Below are 26,244 nucleotides of genomic sequence, written 5' to 3' on the forward strand. Positions count from 1 at the left end.
AAGGGAGTGGGTGAGCTGGGGCAGCTGGGCAGGTGCAGAGGGCTGGAGTCCGCAGCACGGACGTGGTTTTGCCTGGGCCTCTCCTCTTCCCACATGCCCGGGCCTCAGAGTCCTCCATCCTGCACCCTGGCCTGTGCTGCTCGCCGATGACACTCGCCAACCCTCCCTGCCTCCGCTCAGCCCGCATGTAGGGCCTGGGCACCTCCTTGCCAAGTCTGGGAGATGCCCCTCCCAATCCCATCACATCCCACTCCTCTGGCATCCCCCCAGGACTTCGTGCCTGTTCTGACAGCCCCCGGCACATCCCAACGCCCCAAGGCCTGCCGGGGCCTCCTCAGGGGAGACCAGAAGCGGGTTAGAGTCCCACCTACTTGGAGACCACTTACGAGCTTCCGGATTGTACAGTCGTGCAGGAAAGGGGAGTTCAACTGCCCATTCCTGTCACGAGGGGAGTTCAATGTAGCAGGCCAGGACCAGCGTGGGCACAAAGCCCTGGCAGGCCCTCCAGGAAGGACAGCACTGAGCGGGACGGTCTGGGCCACTCTTTATTAACAGCAGGTGTGGGAGAAGGTAAGGCAACAAGGCGATACTTGCACAAAGCTCCTAGCGTTGTCCCAGGGTGGAGTCGGGGGTCCAGCTCCCATACCACTTCCCTCCTGGCTCCACGCGCAAGCAGGGCAGGGGTGACATCCCGGTGGCAGAACTGTTGGTTCTGTCCTTGACCGTGACCCCAGGCCCCTGTGCTGGTGCACGCTTTAGGTAGCTGAGCCAGAGCTGATCCCCTTCAGCACCTGGGACACCCCCCATGTGACACCAGACTGCTCAGGGTTTGGGCTCAGACACACAGGTCACCGGTCGAGTTGACGTAAGGCTGGTATCTGGAGTGACCCACAAGACACAGGGGTGCCTTCTCGGTCGCTCCGGGGTGCCTCCTGGTTTCCCTTTTACTCTGGGGGCACAGACTGCTGCATTTTTAAACCTGAAGTTGCTCAATATTCCCAGCAGGAACCTTCTGTTCTCGGAGACAGACTCCACGTGCGGTCAGCTGTTAAAACACCTCCCTGCGCCCTCTCCCTGGTCGGCTGTCGCTGCAGACGGGAGTGTGTACAGTACGCAGATTCCAGGGTTTCTTTCAGTTTACTGAGGGTTAAGTGACTCGCTGGCATTTAATATCATGATATGCAAATCTTCGACTTTGAAGTTTGAACGTTCTGCTACCTCAAAAAGCATCTTTATTTTCAGCTACGATCATTCGTTTAAGTAAATGTTCCCGTAATTGCAAGGTCCAGATAAAAAGTTTCTCTGCGGAGGTCTAGTGCTCGGCTGATTGTCTTCAGGCAGCTTGGTTAGGACTTCAGAGGACAGAAAAGCAGAGCCACTGTTGAGGAAGGAAACAGCCATCAGCTCAGAGACCAGGGGCAAAACGAAAGGCTATTTATTCTGAGAGACCCAACTGCTGCCCACAAAGCTGAGCCAGGGTGGAGGCCTCCACGTACAGGCTTGTGGCTTCTTGATGCCACAGGCCAGGGGACCATGACCTGGAACTTGGGACACGCAACATTAGGCTCATGTGCGTCTGGCCTGTGGCTATCCCTGAAACCAGTGCCTTTGGCCCTTGCTCTCTGTTGGAGTAAAGTGGGCAATCTGGGTGCGATTCTGATCGAGCTGGTCTGGGATGGGCCTGGACCCCCGGCTTCTGCCAGGCTCCCCATGGCACGGAAGCTTGTCCTAGCAAACATGAGAGCCTCGGCTGTGGGCTGTGACTTCAGGGCGGGTGTATTCCCCAGGGATGTATGGTTGGAAAAGCAACTTAATGTTCTTTGTAACCAGCTCAAACAGATTTTCAGATGGCTGAAGCCCTTCCCAGCGCCTCACAGCAGGTGAACAGCTACTAAGCTAAGCTGCTGGCTTCCTCCAGAGTTCAAAGTGCAAGGAAAGGAGTGGCCAGGTGCCGACACCCATCCCACTTGTGACTTCACTCCTCCCTAGTACGTGGGACCTGGTCATTCTTGGGGGGCTCCAGCCCCCCGCCCAGCCCTGGGGCTGCCCCAAGCTCCATTCCCCTGAGAGCAGAGGAAATGTACAGCCTGGGAGCACAGGTGTAACCTTCCTCCTGGGGGTGAGAGAATGTTCTGGCATCAGGATGGCCAGAGAGAACACCTCGTACGTACTTCACTTTCCAGGGAGCCAGTGTCCCCCTCTGTCTGGCTTGAGGATCATCTCCCAGGTGGGCATTGTGGGGGCTCCAGACACATCCCCCAAGCTTAGTTACTACTGGGAGTGTTTTTAAAGGGGGATCTGGTCTAAGCATGACAGATCTTCCCAAACCCGCTTGAATTTCCTCCAAAGGGTTTTGTTACATGAACACTGCCTCCTGTGTGTGCTGGTCAGCGGTTCATTCTCCTAAGAGGCATCCTGCGGCCCCCTCTAACACTGCCTACTCGAGGCAAAGCCAGTGGGAGGAGGGGGTAGGAGGGTCAACAGGAGACGTGGACGGGGCTGCCAGTGAGAGTGCGTGGTGGGACCTTACAGCCACTTTTGGGCTGTCTCCCGCAGACCCAAAGACCTGTAAGGTGTAGCTTGAAGTAAGCAGCCACTAAGCCACAGGTCCCTGTGCCCCGGTGCCAGCATTCCGTCCCCCTAAGGGAGGGGCATGTGAACCACGGACTTACAGAGATGAGGTCCAACTGTATGGTCCCAGTGTTCTCGGGGTCCAGCTGCTTAAAAACCCCTGCAGAGGAAGAAGGGTCATCCCCTGTGAGCGAGGCGGAACAGAGGCCGTACTGTCCTCTTCCCCGTTTGTCCCAAGCCATTACTCCTGCCCTCTGTCCCCGTGGCAAAGGATCTTCATCGTCAACTGCAGATACGTCCTGGTTCAAGCGATCTCGCCTGAGACAAAGGGCGGGCTGCCTTCACCCCGGCAGGGCTGAGAAGGGCCTTCCCCTGAAGGGCCACTTACTGAATAGCGTTTCCAGTCGAACCAGACACCGGACAAAATTGTCGAAGTCGATGATGAGCTCGTCATCCGCAAAGCGAGCCACGATGACCTGGTGGAGCTGACAGGGCAGCTTGAAGCCTGCGGTGGGAGGAAGCCTCGAATTGAGCATCAGACGGTGCCCGAAGCTGCTCCCGTGCCTATGCCTGCACCTGCGCCTGCTCCTGCACCTGCTCCTGCTCCCGCACCTGCTCCCGCACCTGTGCCTGTACCTGCACCTGCTCTCATGCCTGCACCTGCTCTGGCGCCTGTACCTGCTCTCCCATGGAAGTGACCCTTCAGATCGCAACAACTGCTTTTGTTCCTAGGCACTCTTCTGGGGGGACTCTCGTGCTTTGCAAAGACGGTGCCTCCTGCCCTTGCTCCGGATTGCAGTCTGCTCGCCGACCCTGTCTGTCTCCTCACTGGCTGACACGAGGCTCCCCATGCCTCATCTACTGTCTGGTTAGCTCAGAATCACCTTGGAGACTAGACTCTTCTCGATGCACGGGGCAGAAACTGTTCATTGCAAAGTAGTGTGAATTCCCACCCTTTCCACAGCAGCAGGATTTCTCATGAGCCACGGCTATGTGAAAGTGATCCCATGTTCCCCACCTGCCTTGCAGCCCACTGAGGGGACATGTGCCCTGAAAGGCAAGGAGCCTGTCTCCCTGCCCTGTCCACCTATTGCCGGAATGTCATGGCGGCAAGCCAGCGTGGTCAGGCAAGAAAGGGAGGTACTGCACTTGGACCGTTTGGGAGAGAAAGATGGCTGTTTGGGTCTCTGTGGAAGGATTACATCCCAACCAATAGAGTAGAGATGCCCATTGGGTGTGAGGGACTTACCGGGGGTGGGGGGCCCGGTATGCTGAAAACTGGCTCTGCCCGCTCGACCTGCCAGGCCCTCGGAAGGAAACTTGGACTTGCGAGGGCACAGAGGGCATTTTATTTTACCAATTAGTTTTTAAAAGGGGGATGGACAGAAAGGACGAGCCAGCACCTGCCTCAATGCAGAGTAAGTGCTCACATGTTCTAAACAAAACCAAGTCCTTACCGGCTTCCTCTAAGGCTTTCCTCATCTCATAAGAGTTCATGGTACCCGACCGGTCCACGTCAATTTCCCGGTAAATTTTCTGGAATGAGCAAAGCAGTTACAAAGACCATTATGCAAAGCCAGCAGGTGACGAGTTAGCGCGTGCTGTGTGCCGCGTGGCATGAAGCTTGCCAGCTCTGCCTCGCCTCTGGCCTCGGAAAGTCACCCCGTTTCTGCTTTAAATAGCTAATAGTGTACACCTGTCTCCGTGAGTAGGCTTGTACACATGCGTGTCGGTCCACTAGCCAGCCACGGTGGACCCGTGTTGTGAAGTCACCTTTGTGCCTGGGGTGTCAAAAGTCCAAAGGACAAGAGGCTGCACAGCCTCTTGAGGACACTTTCAGGGCAGCTGGAAGGTGACCCTGTTACCGGCCACTAGCACGGAAGGGTGGGAGCAGACTAGGTCCATGGCAGAGGCTGGCCCTTGCTGTTCCTGCTGCCCATCATGCCTCTGGGGGTCAACTCCCCACTCCTGGGGATGTCCCTCTGCCCCCACAGAGGGTGCACCCGTCTTCACGGCCAGTCACAGGCCTGGTGCCCTGCCTTCCGTCCCCATGGAGGGTGCACGAGCACCCACGGCCTGACACGGACCCGGCGCCCTGTCCTCTGCCCCCACAGAGGGTGTGCTCCCAGACACGTCCCAGATATGCAGCCGCACGCCCTGCCTTCCATCCCAGGGGCACACCTGGTACTTCTGGATCTTCGTCCATAGAACGTAGAATTCCTTCAGCCCCAGCTTCCCGCTGCCATCTGACTGTGCGCCGTTAAGGAAGGTTAAGGAAAGCCCCGGGGGGTCATCGTGCGGGCGTGTCACTGGATGGCGTGGCGCCCTCCGCAGTTATGGGGAGCACCAGCTGAAGCACCTCACGCGGCACTAAGGGGCCAGAGCTGCATCCACGGGCTGGTGGAGGGCCCGGCGGGGGCCCAAGCCTGCTGAGAAGGCTCTGTCAGGTGACATGCAGGGGTGCTTCGCTGATTCTGAGACTATTTCTAGGGCCTCATGGGGGGCACTGGGATAGGAGGTGCTGGGAGCCCAGGAGACCAAACTTCTGGCAGCTCAGCCCAATCCCTGCCCTGAACGCGGTGAGGCAGGTGGGCAGGTGGCTCTGGGAAAGAGATGCCCACAGCGGGCCTCCCTGTGCCTTTAACTAGAGAAAAAACCCATGACCAGAGAAAAACAGATTCACGTCAGAAACAGGACAGTCAGGGGAGGTTTTCCAGGGCCCCTCAGGAAACCAGCCTGAGCTGCTTCGGCCCAGCGGGTGGGCATCTGCCGCTGCCTGCGCAGGGGGCTGGGGCTTCTGGCGCTCCCTATGGGGGTTTCTGAGCAGGACGGGCAGGGGCTCAACGCCCCGACTGTGCTCTGCAGCACGAAAGGATACGTCCAGCATATCCACCATGATTTTGCAGGTTTCGATGCTGAAGCCGTCTGACTTGATGTCCTGGCCTAGAAGACAAAGGATGATGGGGAAATCCCTGGGTGGGGGCGGGGGGGCTGTGCTGTCCAGAGGACCACCCCCACCCCCGGGGCAGAAACACTTGTGTGTGCCTCCAGGACAGGGGCCACTTCACCCTCTTCTAGTGGCACGGGGGCTTGCGGGGTCAGAGGGGACAGAGAGGAATGTGTATTTGCTATGTCAGCCTGTGTCCCTGTAGACTGAGAAGCCCAGGGGCCAGACACTCTCCAGAGCCACTGTGGCCCACTAGGAGAGTGGGGTACAGCAGTGGCTGGTGGCTGGCCAGAGACCCCTGTCACAAGACCCTTGTCACAGACTATGAGAGACTTGTCCTTTGTCACATCCTTGCAAATGTTGCAACGTAGTTTGTCTCCGAGCTGCCCTTGTGCGCACAGACCCCTCCACGGGCCCGGGCGGAGGCCTGGATCAGTGGGCGGCCTGGGAGGCTGAGTCCCGGCACGGCCTGGCTCTTCCCTGCCCGCCCAGTCTCCGTGTGTGTGGGAACAAGGCAGCTTTGTGGGCCACATGCCTCAGCAGCTCTGTGATTTCACTCGTGCCTGGCAGCCTCCAGGCCAAACACCAGCCTCTTGTCCTCACCCGGCCAGCCTGGGAGGAACCAGCTACGTGCGGCTCCTGAGCTGGGCACACTGCCCATGTGCTCTGGGGTGGGCGACCCCACCAGCCCAGGTACTTCTAGAGAGGTTGCTCCTGTGGGGGGTTAGGCCAGCTTCTGGGTGGAGCACGGGGCTGCTGCCGAGAACACAGCGACATCCAGGCTCTCAGGGGCTCTGGGGCGGCCGCGTTTCTCGGGGTGAATCAATGGGGAAGAAACGTGTCCCCTGAGGCTGGACCACACTTGGGGTGAATGAGCCTCAAGGTCCGTGGGAGGTGTTCCGGCTCTGCCCCAGGCCCCTCTCCTCCCCCTCCCTTTTCTTCCAGGAGACCCGACTGCCACCACCGCAGCCTTGGAGATGCCAGTCTGGCTCATGGGCTCAAACAGTAAGTCCGATGAGGCTCCTGGGCCCGCACACTGGGGACATGCTTCACGGACTGTTCTGGTGGTCTGAGTCTCTGATGGTCTCTGCCCTTGCACCCCAGCTACACAGGGAGATGTGGACTCCATCCACAACCCCGCTACATACAGCCGGGGTTCACAGCTTGGGGACTTTCGGGCCGGTGGGTGGGGCTGACTCAGCCCTCCTTGCCAGCTGCTCCTCCGAGGGGCCGCCCCACGGCACCCCTCCGGGAAGGTAGGTAGCCACCCACCCACTTCACGGGTGAGGAAAGAGCCCGGGGTCACGCGCCCGGCTTCAAGCAACAGCCCGCCGGTGGTGGGAACTGGGGTGTGGCCTCTGACCTCCACCTGGACCCTCTGTACTTTGTTTCATCGGGGCACTCAGAGACTCCTCTACTCAGTGCGGGGGGGGGGTGGGCACAGATGTTGCTGCGGGAGAGGGGGGTGGAAGGGCGCAGGGAGCCCCAGTAGGGCACTTACGCCTGGCCAACACTCTCCTCAGGATGGTCTGCAGCTCAAAGGCAGAAATCTCCGCGTCCTGTGGACATGAAGCAGAGCGTGGTTACACGAGGGGCACAGGACCCTGAAGGCCTGCTCTGGGGCAGGTGCACTAGGTGGGTCAGGGCAGGGTCTGTGATGTGCATTTCGAACGCCCCCAGGCCGCACGGTACACCTGCTCCAGGCGGACTTCAGCACCAGTTCTGAGCTCTGGAGGGTATAGGGGTAAGCCCTCCACTCCACGCGCACGTGTGGCCCCACAGGCTGTCCTCCCCTATGAAACTTGGGCCTGACTTCCTATTAAGCTGGTTAGAACCAGCACTCTTTCTGTGGCTAGGACTCCTTGGGGGTTCAGGTGCCTCTGTGCACGCACATATACTGGGTAAGGGTGGGTACCAAGCCCCAAGATTGGCTGTGGTCCCTTCTGCCTCCTGGGGCTGGGGGTGGGGTCTGTGTATGACTGGACCAGCGGGGAAATGTCTCTGTCCGTAAGAGACTGGGATGGGGGGGGGGGCACCTGCTGCACTCCGAAGGGGTGGGCCGGCTTCCTCTGCAGGACGGAGGAAGGCGCCAGGTTCTGGACCAGTGGGAGCAGCTGACAGCAGCGCGAGGCCCACATGGCTCCCGCAATCAACACAGTAGAGATTTGAAACACTTGTTCCCACCCTACCCCCGCCCCAGGTATCTTTGTGAAAATCAAGGATAAGGTCTGAGCCCCACGTCCCAGCTGGAGTGGGAGAGATGAGAGCAGGAGCCCTACCACGAGGAACACGGGGCCAGAGCGGACTCTGAACTGGCAGCCCCACTGCGTGGGCAGGACGTGGGCTGGAGCCCGAGTTCCATCCGTGTTTCCTCTCTGCTTCTGTGGTTTCCTCTGTCCCTCTGAACTGCAGTCTCCTCGAGGATGAGACCGTCCCTCCCTTGGCAGCGACCAGAGCACATGGCAGAGCCCACAGGGACACCCACCTCGCCTGCCAGCTGGGCAAACAGCCTCCTGAAGCCGTCGTCGATGTCGTCCTCGCTGGCCTCTATCTGGAAGGAGGGGCACATGGCTGGAAGCGGGTCAGAGCCAGGAGGGGGCCGCCCCCGCCTCCCGTGGGCCTACGGGCCAAGTTAGGGGCTTGACGGGAAGGATGGTAAAGATTGAAGGAACGATTTTTTCTAGTGAAGACAGGAGAGGGTTGGCGACTCTCTGGGAGGGATTAGTGAGCTCCTCACAGTGTCTTCTCTGACCTGCGACCAGAATGGCCCTCTCTGATCTATACTAGTGGGGATTCAGAAGCAGAGCCTAGCTGGAATGTTCCAGAAGGCCTGTGACAATGGCCCTCTGGGACTGTTCAGTCTCTCCCTGGGGACCCAGGACAAGCCACTGAGCCAAGGGTTATCAGGCCTGGGGACAGCAGGGGAGCCTCCCATCCTGTGGGTGGCAGTGTCCTCCCTCGACTCTGGATTTCTTGTGGGTGGGTCTCAGAGACCCTGAGCCTGAGTCACCAGTATTTCAACAGAACCTCTTGGAGCCCTTGGGGCCATGGGAACCTTGTCGCCCAGAGTTTTTATTTTATGATTAAGGAAACTGAGGCCAGGGAGTCATTGGAAACCTGAGTCCCGCACCACACGGTGGTCAGCGTGGGTGTGGGAGGCAGAGCCTAGTTGGGAGCTGTGGGCATCAAGTCCTCCTAAACCATGGCGATCCTGTGTTGTTGCTCTGGGCCCTGGGTCGTCCGCGGCAGAACAGGGGTGGGAAGTCTCGGGGCTGCACGTACCTCGTCAAGGTTGGCCTCAATCTCGTCGTCAACGACCCTGGAGACAGAAGGAAACTGTGTCACTGAGGCTGGGGTGTAGTTTGCGTGCCCAGTGCTGCCTGCAGGGCTGAGTCCCTCTCCACAATGAAGGGACTTAAGAGTCAGAAGGTCCTTCTTGGGCCCGAGGATCCCATGCCAGGCCTCTGAGAGTCTGGTTTGCCATGCCTGCATCTGGCAGAAGCCATTAGGCCCATGGCTGGCCTGACCTGGCAGTTCGCACACATGGTCCTGGGTCTTGGACAGGGAGCAGGTGGCTGTTTGCCATGTCTGCTTCCCATCTGCTCAAAGCCCCTGTGGTCTTTCAGTAAATCCCCTTTTGGTTAAGCTGCCCGAGGTGGATTACGTCTCTTGCAATCAGGCACCCAACTGAAGAGACATGGTCCTGGCGGTGGCTGCTATGAGGTGAGGCCATCCTGACGGCAGCATCAGGTGGACAGGGCCCACTGGCGCCCACCCTGGGCAGGATAGGGTTACTACCCCTGTGTGGCCATGGGGTCTGCGCTGGCCAGTCGGTCCGTGTGGTTACGTGTGGTGGTGGTGAACCTGACCACACACCACGATGCTGGAACCGCAGAGACGTCAAGTGACAACAACACTCAAGTCCTCCTTGACCCCACCTCCCCTGCTAACCCGGGCAGCGGCAGGCGTCCCAGACCAAGACATTGGGAGCCACACTTGGAGGGTTGGGACCAGCCACAGGAATCTGGAGGGCGGGGCAGTCAGGCCACCTACTGGTAGTCGGCTTTCTTCTCGGAGAAGACGCGGACACAAAAGTCCCCATCCTTGTTGGGCTCGAAGGTGGAGGGCACCAGGACGTACTCTCCCGGGGGCAGCTTGAAGCGGTTGAGCACCTCGCGCAGGTTGATGAAGGTGTCTGACCGCTCCCTCGCTCGGTGCGTCAGGAAGAAGTTTCTGCTGAGGTGGATGTTGGTCTGTCCGTACATCTGAAATGGAGGTGGGGGTAGTCAGATGCACAGTGTCTGGGTCGTTCCACATCCAGAGAAGGAGTGGCCCGGGGAAACCTGGAGGCGCGTGCAGCAGGGGCCCCCGTGTGCCCAGCTCTGCAGAGAGGCCCCACCTGCATGTGGAGGTCCTCGGGCTCCTCACAGGGGCTCGGAGATGTGCGTGGTGCGCCACACAGATGGAAGTGAGGACAGGGCCCGCCTGGGGATCCGGGCCTCCCTCTGTGTTCCCACACTATCTCACAGTCTGTGGGATGCCTCATGTCCCTTGGGCTTGTTTTAGGAGAACTGGGGGACTCTGAAGAGCCTCCTGCTGTCCCAGGACCACACAACTAAACCATGCACAGGTCCCGTGGGGCTGCCCAGGAGGCCTGGCCCTGAGCTCCGACCAGCAGGTTCTGGGACCTGAGCCACCTCACCAGGGCCGGGAGGGCATGGGGCCTCATCCTTTGCAGCCGCCTGCCCCTGCCCAGGCTTCACAGGACCCCTGAGCCGGTGGTCTAAGCCTTGTGCCCATTGGTGACCCCGTGCCAACGTCTGCCAGGCGTACCTCCTCTGGGACCTGCAGGGAGAGAGGGAAACAAGTCACTCGGCCTGCAGGGCAGCTGCGGGAAGGCCTGACTGCGTCATCGGCCCGCAGCAGCTCCTTCACAACTGTGTCCACAAGGTGGTTGTTTTCCACGCGACCCAAGCATTCCCACGCTGAAAACAAAGCCCTGATCTGACCCCTCATGGACGAGCCCTTCGCACTGTTCCTGACTCACAGAGCCCAAACCCGAGGCCCGGAGCCTCACAGGAACGGGTCTGGCTCACCCTGCCTCTGGCTCGCGAAAGCAGTACTGTGCCCTCGGGCAGACAGGGCAGTGAAGAGGGCACCGCCGGGCTAGGGGGCAGCGGGCATCTGCTCCTGGCTGCTGCCAGAGCCCCCGGGGGCATCCCAGCCCCGTGAGGTGGAGGTAAAGGGAGGGTAGTGTGTCAGTCTGGTTTTCCTGGTCACGCCCTCTCAGATCTGAAGCCTTCAGCTCCCACTGCAGAGACGAAGGGGCTCGGAGTTATGGGCCTTGTTTGAAATTATGGCGTCTAACCAACTCTGCTCCTGGTAAGCAAACGGGCAGGTGTCTCCGGGCCACGTTTCCCGTGAGGAGCGAGCAGGGCCATGTCTCCTGGCTGCTGACTTCTACCAGGTGTGGGCTCCTCTCCCCACCACCCTCTCAGGTGGCTCGGGGTATCCCTGTGACCTCGCTGGTGACCTCACGGAACGGGGGGACCCACTGGGGACTCTACCCACCAGTGGAACGGATCTGGTCAGTGCTGCAGGGAGGGGTGGAGAGGGTGCCGGGGTCCAGCCCCAGATGGCTGAGCTGGGCTTCTCTTGAACATGGTTCGAATGCAAGGACGTGCGGGAGACAGCATGAAAGCCAGTGTTCCCTGTCCAGAGCTGCTCCCAGGCCCTGCACCGGGCTGGGCTCCCACCAGCTGGGCACTGGAGCAGTTCTTGCCCTTGCCGTATTCCCAGATGGGGGTTCAGGAATCTCTATTCTTAAGTCTCCTTTGTTCCAAGGAGAGTGGTGCCAGGCCTGGGGGTAGGGTCTCAGAAGAGGCAGAAGGCCCCTAGAAATAAAGTGGACTACCCAGGAAGCTGCCTGTGGGGGCCCAGGCAGCAGCTCAGCACCTGAAGGGACCTCAAGCCTTCTCCCGAGACTGGCCGGGCCCAGATGCCGGCTCTCGTGGAAGATTCGCTTTGCCCCGGCCCAGCTCCCTGCCTGGGTCCCGCCTGGGTCCCAGGGCTGAGATGTGGGCAGGAGGGGAGGGGACAGCCCCACCGCGATGCTGCCCGCACCTCGTAGATGCCGAAGCCGATGGTGTGCATGTCCTCGCCCATCTTCCTCTGGCGCCTCCGGTGCTTCTGGATGAGGCCCACCAGGAAGGTGCAGCCGCGCTCCCCATCCTCCTGGTCCTCGTCTTCCTCCTCCAGCTTGATCAGGTACTGAGGGTTCATCCAGAAGGTGTCTGTGGCCAGAGGGGGCCGGGCTGCATCACTCAGGAGGCGGGAGCCCCAGGCGGGGGTGCAGGGGTGCAGCAGAGGTGGGCAGTGGGCATGGCAGGGGGCTTTGGCAGGGGGCGCGGTGGCGCTCGCCTAAACATGGTGGGGACTTTTCTGTACTGTTCCCTCCCACCCACCCGCAGGCTGGTCTCAGGGACTGATGGTCATCATTCTGGAAGAGGCCATTAGAGCTGGGCGGTCCCCTCGCGGTACCTCTCCCTCCCCATGCTCGATTGGAAAGTCAGAGGTTGCCCAGCTGGCTTGGCTGGGCAGGCGGGGGCACGCACCCCTGCACCTCCAGTGAACCCAGAAGCCAAGAACATCCTGTGCACAACTTAAGCCTCTTTTTCTGTGTCCCTTGTCCCCCCGGGCCTGTCCTGTTGTCCCCATGGTGTCTCTGCCGTCCCCACTTTCAAAATCTATTTACGGGAAGGACCTGCGGTTCATTCACATTCGGAATAATTGTGCTGACTGCCTTCCCCACTAATAGAATAAAGCTCTTTTTTGGGGAAAGAAAGGCTCCATCCAGGGCTGGGCTTGGCTGATCCCAGCCCTGTGCACACCGGCTGCCTGTTTTTACTGATAAAGTTTTATTAGAACACAGCCGTATCCCTTCATTTGATGGCCTTCGGGCTACAGCTATAGAGCTGGGAGTGTGATAGAACCTGATGGCTTACGAAGCCCTACATTTTTGCCATCTGGCCCTTGAGAGAGTTTGCCGACCCCTGACCTGGCGGCTGGGGCACAGTGTCTTCCCAGCACCTCTGGAACCGCCACTTGGAGGCCACAAACTTGAGGTGAAGGATGAGAGGCTCCGGGCTGGAGCAACCCGTCTGCTTGCCGGATGAGCTGCTCTGCGGCCTAGGATGCCCCTGAGGCCCTTGGGTCCCTCGTCCGCAGCACAGGACCCAGACCTGCCGCCCCAGAGAGGCCCACCATGCCAGCCCCACCGCCAGACCAGGTGTGCTCAAGTCCCTGGGAGCTCCCGGCCCAGGGTAGGTCCCTAAACCTCTGCGGGCCTGGGCAGCCTCATCTCCCAAGATGGAGCCGCAGGAACTGGTCACTGAGAGACCTGAGGAACGGCCTGATCAGCCCCTTGGGACAGTCCCTCGGGCCCAACCTGGAGCTCTTGCAGACTCAGTGTCTGCGGTGCGAGGACAGGGGCCCTGGCCCGTGTGGCAGCAGGTCCCGGGATCCCCAAGGGCGGGGTCTGGACTGTGGGCTATGTTATGTGTTAGGGCCCGTGGGTGAGGTCCCTCCCTGGGGGCCTGGCTGCCCGTGGACAGAGGGGCTGAGGGCATGAGCTGGGACTGGGCACAGTGGGGTCTTACTGGGGTAGTTCCGGCAGCCTCCCGCTGTGGAGCCCCGTCTCCAGTTCCCGTCCATCTTGGTGAGTTTCCACTTCTTATAGGACTCACTGGTGAGGGTGTCAGGGGTCAGGTTGCAAATCTCCAGACGGGAGTAGTGCCTCAGGAAGTCGCTGAAAGACATCCTGGCAGAGGCGGGGGACACAGGCACCCAGGTTACAAGACAATCCGTGGACACACACCTTGATTTTCTGCCCGAGGCCGGACAGAGAGCCGGCGGAGGTTGGGCTGCTCTGAGCACTGAGCCAGGCCTTGTGGAGGCAGCGGCGGTGGTGGGGCCCACTCACAGGCCCAGCCCAGCTCTCCAAGGGCCCATTTCCTAAGGTGCTGGGATGACCCTGCAGGGGAGAAAGGCCGTGTCTCTCCCACAGGATCTGAACGAGCTTCTCTATGAAGCTGCTCAGCTCTGAGACCCCACTGTTGAGAGGGACAAATCCGGGAGGAGGAAAAAGGGTTTCATTCAGGGTCTTCTAGGGAACAAAGGATGATGACAAAAGCCACTCCCATGCCTCCGTGCCCCAATGACATCACCTGGCTCAGCTCCCCAGAGCCCCCTGGGCTGACCCCCCTCCCTGCAGCCTTACCAGAACTCCCCGTCCTCCTGCCGTTGAGTCAGTTGCTCCCTCACCTCTGGGTCCACAGTGTTCCAGTTGGGGCAGCTGGAGAACCACGGGACAGGATGGGTGTTAGAAGCCAGTGCTATTGAGGCCTTGTCCCCAGGACCTCAGAATGCAGGCCCAGGAACACGCTTGAGCACATCTGAGGGCCCAGACCACCCCCGGCTGGGTGAGGCTCGTAGCCTTGGGCAGGGCGGGGAGGGCAGACAGAACACCAGCCATCGTCGGGAGAAGGGGAGAGCGTGGGCGGCCCACAAGGGGCAGCTCTCATAAGGGGAACGAAAAACCCCACGAGCGGCTGAGCTGGAGGCACCGGCCACCTGCCCGCCCTCCCCCACCCCCGGAAGGCCTGCCAGCGGGTGACTGCGCCAGGAAAGGTGTGCACCACAAGGTGATGGGAGGAACCCAGGGCATGCAGGAAGGCAGGCAGACTTGCTAGAGGGGCACATGCCCTGAGCGGCCCCTGGGAGTGGGGACCCGTGGCCTCTGGGCCTGGCCCCAAGGGCAACCCTCTGGCCCTGGCCCAGCCGCCAGCCTTGCGGTCTCCCTTCCTGGACCCCCCGCACCTCCCAGGGAGGGCACCCAGCTCACTTATCGTTCCACTTCCCAGTCCACTCCACTTCTCCCCAGGGGTTGCGGATACGGATCAGCTTCTGCAGGCTTCCCGCACTTTCGACCTGAAGACGGGTTATGGGGAGCAGAGGGGAGGATGTGGAGTACAAGTCAGGCCTGGAGGCACTCAGTCCCATAGCACCCCTCCATGAGCCAGGAGGTGTCAGGTCTGTGTTATGGGGGGGGGGGTCATGAGAGGGGGAAGGGCTGGACCCCTGGCCACTTGCTACTGCTGGGTGTGGACCATTCTGGGGGGTCCAGCCCATGGCAGAAGCTGTGAGCCTGGGGCTCCCGTGCACAGTGCCCCCGAGCCTCCTGACTAGCAGAGGACGCGCTGCTGTCACCCCCCGCCACAGGAAGAGGGCCGAGCAGAAGGGGACGCCCAGCCAGATCGGAGTCCCGGCAGGCGCTGCTACGAAGGGCGGGCAGCAGTTGGAGGAGTAACTACGGACTCTGCTCTCGATGCTGTAACGGGATTCATGTTTATTTCCCTCGGCAGTAAAACAGCACCGGCACCGTGTGAGATGGCTCTTTCCTGGGAGACGCATTCAGGAGCCAAGTTTGACATCTGTGACTCACTTCCAAATGGCTCAGAAAACAGCACGGGGACACAAAACAGACATGGAAAATCCTGTCAAGCCTAGGGAAAGTGTTCGGGTGTTTCCTATTATGCTGCCGTTTCAGCTTTTCCATAGACTTGAGCTTTTTCCGAAGAGAAAGATGCATGTGTGTCGGGGTGGGCGGAGAGTAAAACCAAACTTTAAGGTCGAACACCAAAAGGAGGCCCGGGAGGGTCAGAGGATGCGGGGTCCCCAGTGGGATGCGAGGCCAGCTGCGCACCAGCATGTGCAGTATCCAGTGACAGCCACTGCTATGAGCTTGTGCACACCTGCTAGGGGGCGGCTGGGCTCGCCACACTGGCCCCATGGGGACACTGTCACCATCTCTCTGACCTGAGAATGCTCCCGGAGAGAGAACTCTCCAGAGAGCTGGAGAAATGCACCCAGGCCCCCGGGGTGGCGAGAGGCAGTCAGACCTGATTGTGGATTGGTCGTGGACCAATCGTGGATCACAGGGAGAGCGCCCGAGCCGGCCCGTGGCCCACAGAGGGCAGATGCTGGCCGGCAGCAGCTCCAGGACCATCGGCCCAGCTCCCCGGGCCTCATGAGTTGGAGGCTTGGCGGCGGGGCTGTGAGACCACGAGCCCCACGCAGGCAGTCCCCCACCAGATGCGCTTCTGGGTGCCCCCCCTGCAAACTTCTGTTCACCTTACCTCCTCGGCCCCGGTGACTGAGTACGCATGCCCCTTCACCAGCTTCTGGAACGTGATGGCTTCTGAGTCCGCTATGCTGGTGATCTAGAATCATGGGAGGGGTCAGGCCACTGGGCACAGCCTTGTTCTGCCCCACTCTGCCTTCTGTTCCCCCGGGTCCATCGAGGCCCTCAGTGCCAGTCTCCCATGGCAGCTCTCAGACGGCGGGGATGGCAGGGGCAGCCGGGGGGAGAGCACTGCACCAGTGAGTGGATAGGCCTTCATGAGCCTTCGCAGGACCCTGGAGTGGGGCCGGTGGCCCCGGGCTCGGGACAGACCCAAGACGGGATCAGGTGGCCCCGAAGCCTGTGGTCTGGCCTGGCCCCACTGCGGGGTTCCCCGAGGACACTTCTGTGTATGTGGCCATCTGTGGGGTTTGCTCCTGTTCTATCGGAACTTTCTTGGGGCCCCCCGTTTCCCCCCAACTATGGGGAGGAAGGGAGGCTGGTGTGTCTGTCTCGGGCAGTGGGAAGAAGGGCTGAGAGCAGGGTCTGCAGAACAAGCCAGAATCCCTGCCTGCAGTCTGGCAGAGAGAAGACGATGGGCGGAGCCCCAGCCGGGGCAGCCACGCAATCCCGATACAGTTTCAGCACCCCCAGAAACGCAGTCTTGACTGCCAGTCTCCACCCCCGGAGACGGGGTCATCTGCAGTCTAAGACTCTCCCCCAGGGAACACTTAATAAAGTCAATTATTTCTTCAAGTTTACTAGGTTGAATTTGGTTTTTTAGCACATCAGACAGAGACTCTGGCCCCAAGAGCAGGGGTTTCTCTTTCTATCCCCATGGGGAACGGGTTCCCAGTGGCACAGGGGTGGAGAGTGGACTCAGCCCCTATCCAGAGGACGCCTGGGGACATGAGAGGGTGCACACCACCTTGTGAGGCCTAGCCAGCCAGGCCACCATGAGGAAACAGCCCCTCCCGAGCCTCCCACAGGCCTGTAGACCCTGCAGTTGGGAAGGGGAAGGGTGCCAGGCTCCAGGCCATGCAGGGCCTCTCCCCAGGGGCAGGTGTCTGCACTGGGTCCTTCCCCAGGGACCAGCAGAGGGTAGGGGACTTGCAGAACCCATGGTCCAAGCTGGCGGTGCCCAGAGGCGCCCTTGCCCCACCAGCTGTCCCCCACATGGCCTGGCTGCTGCTGGCCACCCCTGGGTTCCAGATGACACCCCTCCTGGTGGACAGGGATGGGCTCTTGCCCACCAGAGCTGGGAGAGGGGCCTGCACTCACATCGATGGAGCAGCCGAGGAGGGAGCCCTTCTGCAGGGCCTTCTGGATGATCCTGAACAGGTTGGGAGGGGCCTTCCTGAGCTCGTACCACTCGGCGATGCCCCCCGTGAAGTCCTCGAAGCCCTCAGTGGTGGCGCCCCCCGACAGTGCTTCATAACAGCCGTTGACCCTGAGGGAGGACAGATGCCGCTGCTGCTTCTCAAAGTGCCCCCCCATCCGACCTCCCGCCCTGACCCCGACCCCAACCCCATGCCTCCCTGGCTGGGGGCTCCAGAGACCCTCCGCTCAGGTTCCCCGGGACTTGGGCTCCAGCAAATCTGCAGCTCGATGGGGGGAGATCCCGGCAGTCATCAGGTCTGACCTCCCGTACTGACTCTTCTGTGTCCCCAGAAGGGCCATCCGGCTCCTTGGCTGCTTAGAACACACCAACTCGCTAATGAAAAAGGGTCTACGCACAGCACAACCTGTGGCTTCTAGCGTGATGGAGACGTGGCTCCCAGGCCCCAGACGCTGACCCCCGGCCACAGGGAGCCTGGCCCTCCTCCCTGGCAGCAGCTGCCAGGGACAGCCATCTCTGGACGCCGGAGAGCCCGGGCGGCCAGGGTGGGAGGCGCCTGCGGGGGGCGCTGCCACGGGGCTGGCGGAGGACAGGCTGCGGGCTGGGGGCGGGTCAAACCACTGCTAATGGCACACCATACGTTCTGCACCAGTTCCCGAGGTTTCCATCCCTCTGCAGGGGCCAGGAACACCCACTGGCAAAACTCCACTGTCTTTATCTGACAAAGACGTCCCCAACCTGTCTGGGAGGTGGAGGTCATCCTCAAGGTCAGCAGTCTGTGCCACACCCATTCCTGTGTGGGAGGGGTGGCTAACGTGGCCGCGACGTGGTGAGCACGGTCACTGATCAGGCACGACATGGCCAGGCAAGCACTCCTTGCACTGAGACCCCACTTCTGGCCAAAGTCGTCCTTGACTCCCACCTGCCACTTCTAGGACCCAGGCTGTCCGAGGGAGGGCCGCATCACTCACTTGGCGTAGGCCTTCTCCAGCAGCGCGCTCCAGAATTCACTGCCCTCTGCCGAGTGCACGAACAGCAGCTCCCCGTTCTTGGTGGGCAGCCTGTCGTCCACGACTACGTCCACCCACTCGCCGTACTGCCAGAACTAGGGGGCAGGGCACACGGGACGGGCTGGGGGAGGAGCCAGCAGCCACATGGGGACCCCTGGCCTCCGCAAGCCCGTCCTGGGAGGAGATGCTGCCCTTCCTCCGCCTGGCACAGCCTCACTGAGTAGCTGAGGGCAAAGGCACCTGTCCTTCCCTCCAAGCCCAGACCCACGTCTCGGACTGTGCCCCGAGTCTCCTGCTCTCTCAAGGATGCTACTTCTCATTTACCAGCATAAAAGGAGGCAGTGAGCAATAGCTCACTATTTTGTCTCAGATGTCCCAAAACAGGCTTTTCTAAACTTGGGAATGACCTCCCGAGTGCCTGCTCTACCTCCCTCCTTGCCGGTTCTGAGAGGCTTCCTACTGCTATCCTGGCAGGGCCCCCTGTCAGGCGCAGGCCAGGGAGCCTGAGGCAGCCTCTCCAAGTCCTTCTACAGAACAGCACGGTCCTAAGGGTCTGATGCACTTGGCTGAGCAAGGGAACCTATTCCAGCCTCTGGGACCTGTTCTAGCCCCCAGAGGGAGGAAGAAGGAACTCTTCTAGCCCCCAGGTCCTTACCCCCGAGGACCTGTCCTTACCCCTCCCGGGTGCTGTCCTTAGCCCACCAGGACCTGTTCTAGCTCCCAGGAACTGCCCTTAGCCACCCCCCAAAACCTGCCCTTACCCCCCATCCCCAAGGAACTCTTCTAGTCCCCAGGTCCTGTTCTTACCCCTGAGGACCTGTCCTTGGTCTCCAGGACCTGTCTTTACCCCCAGGACCTATTCTGGTCTTTTAGGGCCTGTTTTTACCCCCCAGATCCTGTCCTTAGCCCCCAGGATACGTCCTAGCTCCCAGGACCTGTTCTAGTCTCCAGGAACTGCCCTTAGCACTCCCACTTAGGACCTGTCCTTACCACCCCCTAGGAACTCTTCGAGCACTCTGGTCCTGTCCTTGGCTTCCCAGGTGCTGTCCTTACCCCCAAGAACTGTCCACAGCCCTACAGGTCCTGTCCTTATCCCCTAAGACCTGTCCTTCCCCCATGCCCGGTCCTATCCCTGGCCCCCCAGGACCTGTCTGTAGCCCCCCAGGACCTGTCTGTAGCCCCCCACTGGGGAGAAGCCTGCACGAAAATCAAGTCACCTGGAAGTGGAAAATCCCTGCATAGCTCTCCTGGAAGCTCTGGTTTAGAGGCACAACACGAGCCAGGACCTCTTCATTCAAGGTGAGGGAGGCAATGGCTGCCAGGAGCCAGCAGTCACCTGTGAACACAGCACACAGCTCCAAGCAGGGGCCTCACCCTGTCCAGCCCTGGGAGCTTGAAGCTGAGGATGGGGTGAATGCAGGTGAACACAGAGCCCCTGCGTGATGGGCAGGTTGTAGGGCTGGGTGACATCCTTAGTGCGGAGGTGACCTGGACGGAGGCAGAGGACTCACTCGTGGGAAGACACGAGCCAGCCACCTGCCTGGCCCATGGAGGACACAGCAGGAGCCCTGGAATGATGGGGTACCCACACTTCTGGGGGCACAGGGCATACAGGTGAGCTGGAGGCGGGACATGCAGTGGCGCGGATGGGACATGGTTGGTGGGCAGGAGGGCACAGAGGCCACCACCAGCAGGTCCCACACAGGCTGTCCTGCGCATCCCGCATGGGTCAGAAAAGGCTCATGGCCAGACTGTCCTCTAGGGGCGAGGGCACGTGGACAGTCACTTCTAGGGGGTGGGAGGGCACCGTGCTGGGGCACAAGGACCAGGACGGTCGGATAGGCCCCTCCTCGAGCCGCCGTGCCCCCTGCGGCTCAGGGACGGCCCAGCTGTCGCGGGAGCACGTGTGTGAAGTGGGTAAAGCACTCACACACCCACGGGAGGTGCTCTGCACGCAAGCACCATGACTGTCTTCAGTGCTCGGCAGTGAACCGTGGGCAGCAACGGTGCATCGCAGGGGCTCATGTTCACCTCCAAAGGCTGAGGCCCGCCGCAGGCCCCCTGGGCAGGCTGAGGACCTTGAGTTCGGTCTGAACAAGTGTGCGCATTCCTGTCACTTCCCACCGCAGTAACAGGATGTGGCCTTGGAGGAGCTAATGTACATCACTGGCTTCGTGCTTCCCAAGGACGGGGCTCGGGAAGGTGCTACTGAAGGTCACTGAGCTCTTCTGGATTCCGGTCGACTACTTTGTGTCCTGACGGGTGGTGTGTGTGCGGCTCTCGGAGGCCTGGGCCGGGCAGCTCTGCTCTCCCAATCTGGAACCCAACACAGGCAAACCAATTCCCTGGCTCCCTCACCGGGTGGGCGCAGTGGTGCTGGGCATGCAGGTGTGGCTTTCCGGCTCGCCTCCGGGAAGCCCCGCGTGCCTCCGAGACTCTCGCCGCTCTGAACGCTCCGTCCATGAGGCTTCAGTGGCGCAGACCCTGCCCCAGTTTCAGACGTGGGCCTGTGGTTTCCCAAGTATCACATTTCCCAGCCTGTTGTGGTCAGCCTGGAGAAGGTTCTGTGGCCACAGAACGTGAGGTGCCACGAGAGCTATATGGGGGCTTTGGCAGGAGTGAACAGGTGCTCTACTGCTGGGGAGGGGCAGCCTGCCTGGGAAAGGGCACACCTTGGAGGAAGAGGGGCTGGGAGATGGAAGGGGTTTAGAAACCAGGTCTTGCAGGCATCGCTGGAGACCTTGAATCAAGCCGCACCTGCAGCCTGATCTGCCTTGGACTCTTGGCCATGTGATGCAATGACCTCAGTCTTCCTGAGGTCCAGGGCACATGGGCAGTAGCCCTCACTGGCGGAGACCCTCAGATGTGCGGGCTACTCTCCTGGGAGCTTCCAGTCATTACCTCATCTCTTCCTCCCAGTGCTCAGTGAGGAACATATACGTGTCTGCGTCAGAGTGGAGCAGGACATGGGTGGGGAGGTTAAATGTGCTGCCAACGATTAAAGAATTATAACTGAGACTTTAAAAGGTGTGGTGCTTCAGTCCATCAGATCTCGGAGACAACCCTTTGGGTCAAGTAGGCCTTGACATGAACCAAACTGGAGACCCCTGGCGTGTTCAGAGTACGGAGCTTGCAGAGAAATCTGGTGGTGGGAGTCTTTAGTTCTCACGGGGCAGGAGGCGAGCAGCCCCACTGGGGGCATGGAAGTCTTCCCAGAGGGGCTTCCCCGTGCTGAGCCCACACTGCTGCCTGGTCAGTAAAGCAAGCTTTGGCCATTTCTGAGCATTGTGCTCTCCCACGTGGACCGTGTCACACTGTCCCCACCTGAAGCACAAACCCACCATGTGTCCACTGTTCTGGGCTCATGAGATCCCTTTTCCAGTCCTCTCCTTGTCCCCTGACCTCAGCTCCTCCCATGGCTTCGGTCCTTCTCCAGAAGCCTGGAGGTGTTTGTGATTCTTACTCTTCTTGAGTAGACTTGAGATTTTTCTGGGCCCTTTGGGCCTGTCAACACGTGGAGGACGACAGGCTTGCAGACAGAGTGGGTCAAGCATAGGACCCCAGAGGCAGAGTCCTGAAGCCAGAACCCCACCCCTGCCATGTAGCCCCTGGGAAGAGCGGCTGCAGCAGGTCCCTCCAACCCCTCCTGGTTTGGTCTCCCCGGGTCCCAGGAGCCCATGCTTTGACATGACACACTTGTGTCTGGCTCTGTGGCCTCAGACGTCACGGCAGTTCCTAGATGGGCCCGAGTGCAGGAGGGACCAGCTTCTTGTTTATCCTGGGCCATCCATCTAGGTCAGCGCTGGCTCCACACCAAGCTCAGATGACCGCTCCTCACCAGGCCCGGAGGGTCTCGCCACAGCCTGGCAATCAGGGGCCGTGTTCCATGCCTCCTGGTTTTCTTTCTTCCAGCCCCCTGGCCAGCTGGGGGGAACAAGGCCCCTGCACCTCCTGCCTCATGCAGAGCTATCCCAACCTAACAGGTGTCCTCCAAAAGGGCACGTCATCCTAGAGTGCCTTCTAGGTGACAGCACGGTGGCTTTAAGAGGTCGAGTCACCTGCTTGAGGTCACGTGTCCTGCGAGGAGCTGCGCAGGGGCAGAACCCGGGTCTGCCCTCGGTGGCAGCAGGCAGCCAGCGTGCGGGATACCGCTCAGCAGTGTGCAAAGAGCACGCTGCCCGGTTCTCTGCAAACCTTACGACATGATCACCCCTGCTGTCGTCACCTTTCTGTGGGGAAGAAATGGAAGCTCGGAGAGCACGCAGACCAGTGGTGACCCGGTCTCACAAGCAAATCCTCTAAATCAAAGCCTGGGCTTTGTTTAAAAACCGAACCTTGCTAGAGATTTCTTTTGGTCAAGGAGCATCTGATTCCTTCGACAAAGCAGAGACCCCACTAGGACTATCCTAGTGCAATCCAAATTTAAAACTGAGCGGTGATGTGCCGGCAGCTTGCTGAAGTCCTACCTGAAGGCTTAGAGGCCTCTGGAAGAGCGTGCGGTTGTCTGATAAGCTGAAAGTGTCAGGAACCCTGTTTTATGCTCAAATTCCTAACTGTCTGCCTCCGAGGGTCCATCTCTTTTCCTTACTTCCCCGTGCACGGGGGTTTTCTCGGTATCAGGGACTAGAACAGTGACATCGTGGGGATTCATGATGTGTCAGGCCCCCCACGTCATCCTCCCATTTCGTCACAGAGCAGCCAGGTGCTGTCGGCCGTGGTCACAGCAGAGCACAGGGGGCCTAGGGAGGCTGGTGGCCTCCCGAAGTCCCTGTAGCGAGCCACCATCATGGGGTCTGAGCAAAGCTTTTCATGTGTGACCTACATGGTCTTCTTTGCAAACAGGTGCCCATTTCCAAGGCACCTAAACACAGGATGTTGTTGGGGGGACTTCTGTCCTTGGGAGGGGACCTGATTGTTTCTGTGTCTGACTGCATGGCGGCTCACAAGCACCCTGCTTGCCGCCTGGATGCCACGTCTGCATGCCACTGCCCCTACACCTCCCGGAAACCCGTCCCACAACCTCCTGCTGCAGTCTTGGATCCTCCGTCCTCCCCATCATGGTCAGCCTCTCCCTTCCCCCAAATGACTCACAACCGCCCTTCTCCTCTGGACGGTTCCAAAGGGACATGGGTGGAGCCTCCCCCAGCAGAGGCTGTTTGGGTCAGCGGCCCCGGGATCTGTGTACAACCAGCTGACTGGTTCGGGACAGGGGAGACGGCAACGCACCCGGCCGCCGCTCTACTGGTTAAGCCTCAGGAAAGCCCGTGAGGCTGTCTTTCAGTGACAAGGACTGTCCGGCAAAGCCGCCACACAGACAGGCTTGGAAAGATGCAGGTGTGTATTTCCATAGGTTTTTAAATTACCTGACTGCAAGAGAGAGGTGAGGGTGGGTGGCCATCCAGACCACGGGGGACTGTCCCTGAGCGACACACCACAGAGCCCCTGCGGGTGCAGAGTCTGCTTACACTCAGTCACCGCGGATGACCTCATCTTCACTTAAGTCCATTTGTCTCAGAGCAGAGACGACGGTCGTGGGGACCTGCATGCCTCCCCACGTGCAGTGCACAATCTTCATCCTGCCCTCTGTCCCGGAGCTGGCCTCCCTGGACCAAACTGTGGGCTCCCAGCGCCTCTGGCTGCTGGGGGGTTCGGCCAGCGGGGGCCCTGGGGAGCACAGGAAGGGAGGAGGGTGCGGTGAGAGTATTTCTTCCTGGACTTCGCTTGAGCTGTGCCCCTTGACCCCGAGCACTGCTCCCTCGAGGTGGCATCTGGGCATGACCCATTTACGCTCAGCTCTTGAGTCCTGACACCAGCACCACCTCCTAAATCAGGGCCTTTCCTACCAGGGATCGGGTGATACTTCCTCACCGGGTCACAGAGGGCTTCGAACACACAGTGTGTATGGCCAACAGTGTTCGAGGCTTGGCTGACTGCAGTCTATCCCTCAACAGCTGTGCCCCCTTAGCTAACTCCAAGGGCAACACTCGGCATGGAGAAGCTCGGATAATCATTTACCCCATTTAAAACTGGGCTCAGATTCTTGGCTAGAAAAAGTCATCCTCGTAAAACTGCCACTTCCTCTTAAGTCAGTCTGTAAACTTTAGGTACTCCCAACAAAAATGGTAAAATGATCTTTTAAATTTGGAACTTAGCTTATGCAAAGTATAACATCAAGCATAGAAGAAAGTCTAGAAGGGAAGGAAGTCTACCTCTATTAGGTATTAAAACAGGCATAAAGCCACAATAATTAAAACAGTACAGAACTTGTGCGCAAGAATACAGATTCGTGACACAGAACAGAAAGTTCAGGAATCATTCTAAATGTAGGAATTTAGTGCAGATACAATATTCATATGTAGGATTGGAACAGTGGAAGGGCCATCTAGAAAAAAATCAAGTTCTAGCTCCTCTTGTCACAGGGATAAATTCTAAATGGAATAATGTTTGTAATTAAGCATTTAACATTATATTCCTTAAGTATATACTCTAATATATTATTTATATAATCTTACATAAATATGGTAAATCTAGCCATTTGTTTTATTTTTATTTTGATTGCCTATTTATGCCATATATCTTAATGGTATCTTAATATGTTAACATTATGATAACATTATAAATACAATATTTTTATACACCCACAGACATTCTGCAAAAGACAATGGAGAATTCCAATATAATGTGACTGGAGACAGGCTATTGAATTGTAATCCAGAAGCCATAAGCCTTTTGAATAATAAACTTAGTTACATTAAAGAAAAAAAAAGTTTATATGCTAAAAAAAATCACGATTAACAAAATCAAACAAAAAATAATAAGGAAAAATACTCAGATCCTAAATATCATGTATAAACTTCTCTAGTAAATAAATGACAGCTCCATAGAAAAATGGACAAAGATATAAGCAGCTCGTGAAAAAGGGAAAAACCAATGCCTTAAGCACATTAAGGGGCCCCTGCTCAGTCAGGAGCACACGGCTTTCAATCTTAGGGTTGTGAGTCTGAGCCCCAAGTTGGGGGTAGAGAATTCTTAAAAAATTTTTTTAAACCCCAAACTTCCAAAGATACTCACCCTCACTCATCATAAGAGAAAACAAAGTGGAACTACGCTGCACCATTTCTACCTTTTAGATGGCAAAAAACGAGATGTGGGGTCCCCAGAGCGGCTGTGGGAGACCCACTCTCACGCCTGTCCATGAGCACCGAGAGGCAACAGGGAGCGCACGCGCCCCCAAGATGCTGGTGCCGGGAGCCGGCCCTACAGATGCATTCATGAGAGCAACAGAGGGATGACATGGTTATTTCCTGGAGCCCCGTTGTAGCTAAGTGTCCATCCACAGGTAACCGGGGGAACAAATCAGGGGCATCTCCCCGACGAGACTACGGCAGCCAAAGAACGGAGCGAAGATGCTCCCTGCCGACCCAGCCTGACTGCCAAGCGGTGCTCAGAGAAACGGAGCACGGCACACAAGAGTATAGGTATGCCGAAAGGAAAACAAAAATGGGAGAAAACTTGGGGGGAGCATGGTAGTGGCCCTTTTTTGACTCCTGTCTTCATCCACTGAAGCTCTTATGGATAATTTTTTATGTGGTTATCTTTTGACTATGGTTTTATTACCACCAATCCTAGATTACTGGCCTCCCCAGGTTCCTTGGTTACGCCCTTACTTATGGTAAGAAAAATAGCTTAATATTAGTTATTCTAAGTGAACATCTTTATTTTATGTACGGTGCCCATCAGAATCGGTCTATCGCCAGTAAGAACAGCGCATCGACTCAGTCGCTCCTCTGACTTCCAGCGTGTGTTCTGTAGAAACGAGCTCCTCGAGAAGTTAACAGCTACTCCTTGAGAAGTGGTTTCTCTGGTCAAGGGAGTGTCCACGGGAATGCAAAGCTATGCAGGTCAAGAGCGCAGGCTTCCCAGCAAGGATCTGTGATTGCTTTGTGCGGAGAGCGGCACAATGTGCACACTTTCCACTTACTGGACGCTGGAACCTTCCACATACTTGGGGAGGGTGCACCTGGGGCTGCCCCCCCACCCCCCGGGGCAGGGTCTCCTGCAGCTGGGCTGCTCAGAACCAGATCTTCCCCGGGAGATGAGTGAGGCTCCTCTCTGGCCATCTAGCCTTGGCCCTAAATGCAGGGACCTTCTCTGGCAGCCGAGGGCCTTCTGACACCATCTGTGCCTCTTCCTGTCC

General features: G+C 58.8%; 1 protein-coding gene across 1 annotated transcript in view; it reads right to left on the reverse strand.

Moving 5' to 3' along the window:
• Nucleotides 1-527: 527 nt before the first annotated feature.
• CAPN2 (calpain 2) overlaps nt 528-26,244 on the reverse strand; it is a 40,396-nt gene continuing 14,679 nt past the window's right edge. The window contains exons 3-21 of the mRNA XM_082704521.1: nt 19,265-19,383; nt 18,009-18,142; nt 16,980-17,148; nt 15,715-15,798; nt 14,421-14,506; nt 13,797-13,871; nt 13,177-13,337; nt 11,642-11,811; nt 10,352-10,363; nt 9,572-9,783; nt 8,801-8,837; nt 8,004-8,069; nt 7,020-7,077; nt 5,450-5,514; nt 4,753-4,821; nt 4,029-4,107; nt 2,960-3,076; nt 2,673-2,731; nt 528-1,378 (exon numbers count right to left, since the gene is read on the reverse strand). Coding sequence (XP_082560647.1) covers nt 1,355-1,378; nt 2,673-2,731; nt 2,960-3,076; nt 4,029-4,107; nt 4,753-4,821; nt 5,450-5,514; nt 7,020-7,077; nt 8,004-8,069; nt 8,801-8,837; nt 9,572-9,783; nt 10,352-10,363; nt 11,642-11,811; nt 13,177-13,337; nt 13,797-13,871; nt 14,421-14,506; nt 15,715-15,798; nt 16,980-17,148; nt 18,009-18,142; nt 19,265-19,383 — 1,796 coding nt within the window. The 3' untranslated portion in view covers nt 528-1,354. The remainder of the gene's footprint in view (nt 1,379-2,672; nt 2,732-2,959; nt 3,077-4,028; nt 4,108-4,752; nt 4,822-5,449; nt 5,515-7,019; nt 7,078-8,003; nt 8,070-8,800; nt 8,838-9,571; nt 9,784-10,351; nt 10,364-11,641; nt 11,812-13,176; nt 13,338-13,796; nt 13,872-14,420; nt 14,507-15,714; nt 15,799-16,979; nt 17,149-18,008; nt 18,143-19,264; nt 19,384-26,244) is intronic.

The sequence above is a fragment of the Mustela nivalis genome (genome assembly GCF_964662115.1).
Source record: "Mustela nivalis genome assembly, chromosome: 16".
In the NCBI taxonomy this organism is placed as follows: Eukaryota; Metazoa; Chordata; class Mammalia; order Carnivora; family Mustelidae; genus Mustela; species Mustela nivalis.